This window comes from Dasypus novemcinctus, chromosome 12 (assembly GCF_030445035.2).
Source record: "Dasypus novemcinctus isolate mDasNov1 chromosome 12, mDasNov1.1.hap2, whole genome shotgun sequence".
Taxonomy (NCBI): Eukaryota; Metazoa; Chordata; class Mammalia; order Cingulata; family Dasypodidae; genus Dasypus; species Dasypus novemcinctus.
Window position 1 is genome coordinate 99,431,602 of NC_080684.1, and position 5,969 is coordinate 99,437,570.

The following is a 5,969-nucleotide window of genomic DNA, read 5'->3' on the forward strand; positions in this document are numbered from 1 at the left end:
CCTTCACCTCTGTCCCTGGCACTTCCTGCTGGAAGGGCCCAGCCTCTGCCTCCACTGCACCTGGATCTCCCAGCACCACCTTTTCGCTTCGGCACCAACCCAAGTGTGTTTCTTAAGGTTGCTTCTGAGACTCCCCTCTATGCCCCCACCTCATGTGTCAGAGGAAAGGAAAAAGTACACCTGACCCTGCTTGGCTACTCTTCTGCCCTGGGTGCCAGGAGGCCTGGCCAAAACTCCCTGCTGATGACAGTGGCAGATCCCGCGCTCCCCTGGGGTGGAAAGTCTAGGTGTGCTGCCCTCCCCCGCCCAGCCCTCGGTGTTGGCTCCCCCAGGGCAGTCCGCAGCAGCTGTGAATGCTGTTTTTGCCTCACAGGCTTCGGGGACCACCTCGGCTGTGGCTATCTCCCCTGGGGAGAAAGGAGAAGGTATGCCTACGTAAGCAGACGCTGGGGGAGCAGTTTTCAGGATGGCTGCCAGCACTGGGCGGTACTGGGGAAGGGAAGGAAGGCCCTCTGGTGCCAGAGGAGATGGGGGACCCTCCACAAGGCAGAGCAGCACCACACACACAGCTCTTGGGTCCACATTTAGTAGAAGTGGGGAGCTCGCCCAGCAGCCCTTCTCCAGTTCCCAGAGGTGTGGCCCCCCCAAGAGTGGCCCTACCTGGGCAAAACAAACAAAAGAGTCAAAAATATTCTGGCAGGTGCGGATGGCTCCTCCCAAGCCCGCAAGAGTCAGCTCCGGTTCTGAGTGTAAGTTCCCTCCAGGGCTTCCTGCTCACCAGCTCCATTCCAGCTACCACCAGACTCTGGCTCCCCGCCTTCCCGAGGCAGGCGGGCCCTGCTCCGCCCCCTGCTGGCCGCGCTGTGCCTGGCGGGGAAGTGGGAACAGCAGAGTCAGTGGCGCAGGCTGGGCCCCCAATGTCTGTGCTCTCCTAGCTGCCAAAGTATTCCTGCTGGAACTTCTGGAAGTCCTCCTCAGTGAACACGGTGCCCTCGGCCTTCTTTTGCTTCTTAGTCTTGGTCGCAGGCCGGTCGCAGGCCTTGCGGCCTCGGTTCTGATGCAGAATCTAGGGAAGGTGTAGGAGTCAGGGTCCCAGGATGGCCACACCCGTCACACCCCGGGCTTTTCCTGGGAGCTGTACAACCTGGCACAGCTGGCCAAGTGCTCCCCCTCGCCTTGGGCCTCACGACTGTCTGGGGAGGCACAGGAGTCCCATTACAGAAGAGCAAAGGGAGGCCCACAAAAGGTCCCAGGGGAGTAAGGCCTCCTACCGCCCCCTGCCCCTGCCCCTGCTCCTGCCCTCCAGGGAAAAGCCCCTCCCAGCGTGACCATGTGGTCCAGCTCACAGAGGCGTCTCCTCGGGGTGGCCCAGCTTCCATTTATGCTCAGCGCTGCAGCCCCCATGGATCTCAGGGGGCTGCCTCAGTTAATCCCCCCGCGTCCCTCCCCACAGCCCACTCCCCTTGACAAACCTGCTGGGTGACAGATTCAGCCATGGGGCTTCTTGCACTGGTCATGAACCTCAGGTTTGTTCTGAGGTAGTCCCGACACTCTCGCTTCTGGAACTCAGCTATGGGTGGCAAACAGAGAGGCAGCCTTTTCATGACACATTTGTTCTCCAATCCCCACTCAGGAGGAACCCTTCTGGGTCTCTTCCTGGCACCTCCTGTAGGACCCCCATCCCCTTGGCCCTGACAAATGCCCCATCATCCCTTCCCTAGATTATTCCAACAGCCCAGGATCTTCTCCATCAAATCCAGTTTACAGCACTCCTGGGCTCCAGGCTGCCCAGATGATTTACTCATTTATGCACCTAGCGTGCTATGTGGCAAGCCTGTTTCGGGTGCTAGATATACAGCAGGAAATAGAGCAGGCAAAAATTCTTGCCCTCATGGAGTTTATATTCTGGATTGGGAAAAGAGATGGTAAACAAAACAAAGTATTTTAAAGGGTGATACATTTTATGGAGGAAAAAAATGGGAAACAGAAATGGAGAATGCCAGAGGGAGAAGCTACGAATTTAAATCCAAGGGTCTGAGGTCTCACTGAAATAACATTTGGGCAGACTTGAGGGAGGGAATGTCTGGTTACCTGGGGGAAGAGCCTTCTAGGCAGAGGGAACAGCCAACATCAAGACTGAAGCACAAGGATGATTGATGTGGCTGAAGGGCAGACAATGGCTGGAATGGGAGGGAGGAGCAGGAAGAGGTGAAGCCGGGGAAGGCACAGATCCTGTAGGACCTTGTTGCCAGTGTAAGGAGGCTGACTGCTGGGAGCCACTGGAGGGAGAGAGGTGGAGGAGGGACCAGGTTTGCCTTAAGATTTTACAGGATCACTCTGGCTGCTATGGTGAGAGCAAGATTATTGGGGAGGTTGGGAGAGGTGGAAGGGGGAAGGAGGGAGACCAGTTGGGAGGCTTTTGCAATAATCCAGACAAGAGAAGATATGGCTCAAGCCAAGGTGGCAGCCAGAGGTGCTCTTTAGATTGGCCAATGCGCTCACTCATCAGTTATGTGCCAACCCCAGAGAAGCCCAAGGGAGGGTTGTGTCTTCTCAGAGCCTGCAGTCTAATGGGGAGGCAGCAAACTGAACATCAGTGACAGGCAGGTGGGACAAGGGCTGGGCTGAATGAATGGCAGTGATATCACCCTTGAACAGGGGGTGATGGCACAGCAGCTACCGCTGCTGCTAAAACATATTTCAGTTCCTGCCTCCACACCTTTGTTTATGCTGTACTTCCTACTTCCCCTTTGGAATTCAGAGTTCTTTGAACAAATATTTGAACTTGTATATACCTGGCCCTGAGAATTCAAAGACACATTACAAGCTCACCAAGTCTAGCCATGTGTTAAAATAACCCACCATCACGCCTACACCTGCCCCTTCTAGGTCTTCACCTCCAGTTAAATGGCATCACGTCCTCCACAATGCTTCATTCTCAGTATCTCCCTCTTCCTGGATCCTCCCAGCCAACCCACCGCTAAAGCCCAGCAACCCTCCCCACTCAGTGCACCTTGCACCTGCACAATTCTCTTGTTATCTCTGCTGCCATCATTACTGCCCAGGTCGCGGCGCTGCCTCTTGAACGGTGTAGGCAAGCGCACATTCTGGAGACACACCGCCGGGTCTCACACCCAGCTCTGCCATTTCCTACCAGCACAATCTGGGTACGTGCCTGCTTCCTCATCTGTAAAGGGGGGGTAATAAGCGTGTCTACTCACAGGGCTGCCCTGAGAACTAAATGAACATTTGTACAGGGCACAGAGCAGCAGCCGGCAGGAGGAAGCAATTGTCTGTTAAATGCATCAGCCATCTCTGGCCACCTTCCCTCTTGCTCACTGTGTCACCTTTGCCGGCCTTGTTTTCAGATTCACCAAGGCAGCAAGCTCCTTAATGTCTCCGGACCTCTGCGCACGCTGCTCTCCCTCCCTAGAATATTCGTCTCCCTACTTCTCCCCTGGCTCACTCTTAGACCTCCCTCGTCTCAACTTAAACGTCGCTTCCTCAGAGAAGCCTGTTTTCACCTTTTACACTCCCTTAAAGCACCTAGTCATATACATAGGCCTCGCCTTATCACAGTCGGCAACGCACAGGCTGGCTTTGAGACTCCTTGGTGCCCTCTCCCCACTAGCACGGTAGTCCATGAGCGTCGGGACTACACGTTTCATTCCGCTGGGGATTCCTAGGATTCCACGCCGGGTACACAGTAGAAAGTCTAGAAACCTCTGCTGAACATCTCAAGCCCTGCCTCAAGGGCCACTTCCTACAGGGTGCCGCCCCCAACCCCGGGGATTGACGGCCAGCCTCTTCTCGGACTCACCCACTGCCGACTTGGGCACCTTTCCCTTGGCGGAAACCCGCAGTTTCCGGGCCGGGGTTGCCTTTGCCTTCCGGGCCCGCTTCACCGGAGTCCCGCTCGGCTTGGCCTCGCTGGGCGCGGCCCGGGGGGCTGCAGGGAAAGAGAAGAACAGACGCGGGTCGGAGGGCGGGCAGGGTTCCCACCCCACCGTGGCTTAGCCCGGCCGGGCTCGTTCCACACCCCCGGGGCTCCTCCTCGCAGCCCGCGCCCGCGCCGACGTCCCCGGCAAGGCAGCCCTACCCTCCGCCGCCCCGAGCAGCTCCAGGCCCCGCCGCAGCAGGGCCGCCGACATGCCGGCGCTTAGCTCCGCCCACGCCCCACGCTACTTCCGCCTTGGCCCTCTTCTCCGACTCGGTGGAAACTCCGGCGGGAACAGAAGGTTCCGGGGTGGGCGAGCGGAAGTACCCCCCTCCTTAGAACGCATGCGTTAGGGTTGCCCGGGTTACTAGTGGGCAGACGGAGGGGAGGAGCTGCAGGCGGGGCCAATCGGCTGAAGGACACATTTGTTGTCCAATCGCCACTGAAGAGGGAGCTGATTGGTCAACCCTCTCCGGTGAGCCCGGCCTGTGGTGGGCGGGGCGGAGCCGTGCTGTTCAAAATTTTTACCTAAGCGTAGCTGGTCTGGGTTACTCGTAAGGCTTCCGCCTTCAGGTTACTGCTCATATGCCGCTCACGACGAATGTCCCCCAGATGTCTCCGTGCACCCCACCCCTGGTAGCCTAGGTTTGCACAGTGACGGGGAGCTCACCATGTGTCAATTTCTGCAGCGTGCTGCCGCTGAGAAGTTACGCGTTCGTTGGCGTCTAAATACTGCTGGTCGCGTCCTGTGAATGCTGATTCCTCCATGCCGGGGCAGGCGTCACCACCTCTCCCACCCTCATACCTGTAGCCGCCTCTTTGCTGCTCTCTCTGCCTCTGGATCCTTCTAATCCACCCTCCGCGTGTCAGCCAGGGTGACCTTTCCAGCAGCCCTCCGGGGTTTTAGAACTCTCTGTTGCTTTTAGAATAAAGATTGTGCCCCTTACCTTGGCCTTCACGTCTCAGCATTTCCTGGACTTGGACCTTTCTGGGTATGGAATTTGACTCCTGATCTGTCCTTGACCTTGTCCTAGTACCTGAGTGGGTGGGTGGGGATGCCCAAAAACCCTTTCAGGGGCTCCATGAGGTCCTTCTTTTCCAAACTATATATTAATGTGGGGCTGGATTTCTTTTTATGTATTTCAACCAAAGCAACATATTGCACAGATTGAAAGCAGCACAGCAATCCAGATGTCTTCTCTTAAGGCAGACATTAGGAGATTTGCAAAAATGCAAAATAATGTCAAACCTTTCCCACTAATTTTTCTTGGGAAATACAATTATTTTTCATTAAGATGTAGAGGAGCACGTGTAGCTCAGGGGCTGTGTGCCTGCTTCGCATATACGAGGTCCCGGATTCAATCCCTGGTACCTCCTAAAAAACGTTATGTTAATATTAACCTGCAATGGTTTGTTATTATTTTAAATGCATCCATTTGCATTTTAATTGCTAATGTGGTAAATATCAATAGATACAACCCACATGCAAAAGCTTTCACTTTTAAGAGTGTAAAGTGGTTCTGAGACCAGGAAGTGTGAGGACCTCTGGCCTAGAAATTATTCTTTTCTTACAGTCGTGAGGGACTCCGACTGCTCCATCTGTAGCTCCTACCTAGCCCAGACTGAATTCACTGCACGCACATGTTCTGAGTGCCTTCTGCAGGCCCCTTTCCTGGATGGAGCTCACCATCTAAACTTCACGAACGAGTCTGGGGTATGGACAACTAAACAGATACTAAAACAAAACCAAGCACAGCGCCAAAGCCCTGTTTTTCCTTTGTTAACTCATGGACCCCCCACTCCCACCCTGCAAAGTAGGAAGACTGTTTTCCCCATTTTACAGATAAGGAAACAGAGGCACAGAGAAGCCAAGGAACCTGACAAGGCCACACCAGTGGCGTCAGAGCTGGCAATCACTCCAGACAGCCTGGCCCGAGCCTCTGTGCCCTGCAGTCCGGCGCCAGCCACCCAGAGCCGCAGCGCTGCAGCACTGGGGGGCTGTCACCCTGCCGGGGGTCCGCGAGGCCTCTGG

The 5,969-nt window shown here is 55.6% G+C and overlaps 1 protein-coding gene across 1 annotated transcript; it reads right to left on the reverse strand.

Annotated features, from left to right (window-relative positions):
- Window positions 1–570: 570 nt before the first annotated feature.
- Window positions 571–4,199, reverse strand: RPS19BP1 (ribosomal protein S19 binding protein 1). The gene is made up of 4 exons (XM_004447834.5): window positions 4,100–4,199; window positions 3,821–3,949; window positions 1,473–1,570; window positions 571–1,066 (listed from the first exon to the last, which is right to left on the reverse strand). Exons 1-4 carry the CDS (start codon window positions 4,149–4,151, stop codon window positions 932–934), a joined length of 414 nt encoding a protein of 137 aa, XP_004447891.1. The 5' UTR covers window positions 4,152–4,199; the 3' UTR covers window positions 571–931.
- Window positions 4,200–5,969: the final 1,770 nt, after the last annotated feature.

Coding starts and splice junctions, on each gene's coding strand:
- RPS19BP1 (XM_004447834.5), bottom strand. CDS start 4,151: ATGTCGGCGGCCCTGCTGCGGCGGGGCCTGGAGCTGCTCGGGGCGGCG. Junction 1,571..3,820: donor GGTGCCCAAGTCGGCAGTGG/GTGAGTCCGAGA, acceptor TGCCACCCATAG/CTGAGTTCCAGAAGCGAGAG. Junction 1,067..1,472: donor CTGAATCTGTCACCCAGCAG/GTTTGTCAAGGG, acceptor CACCTTCCCTAG/ATTCTGCATCAGAACCGAGG.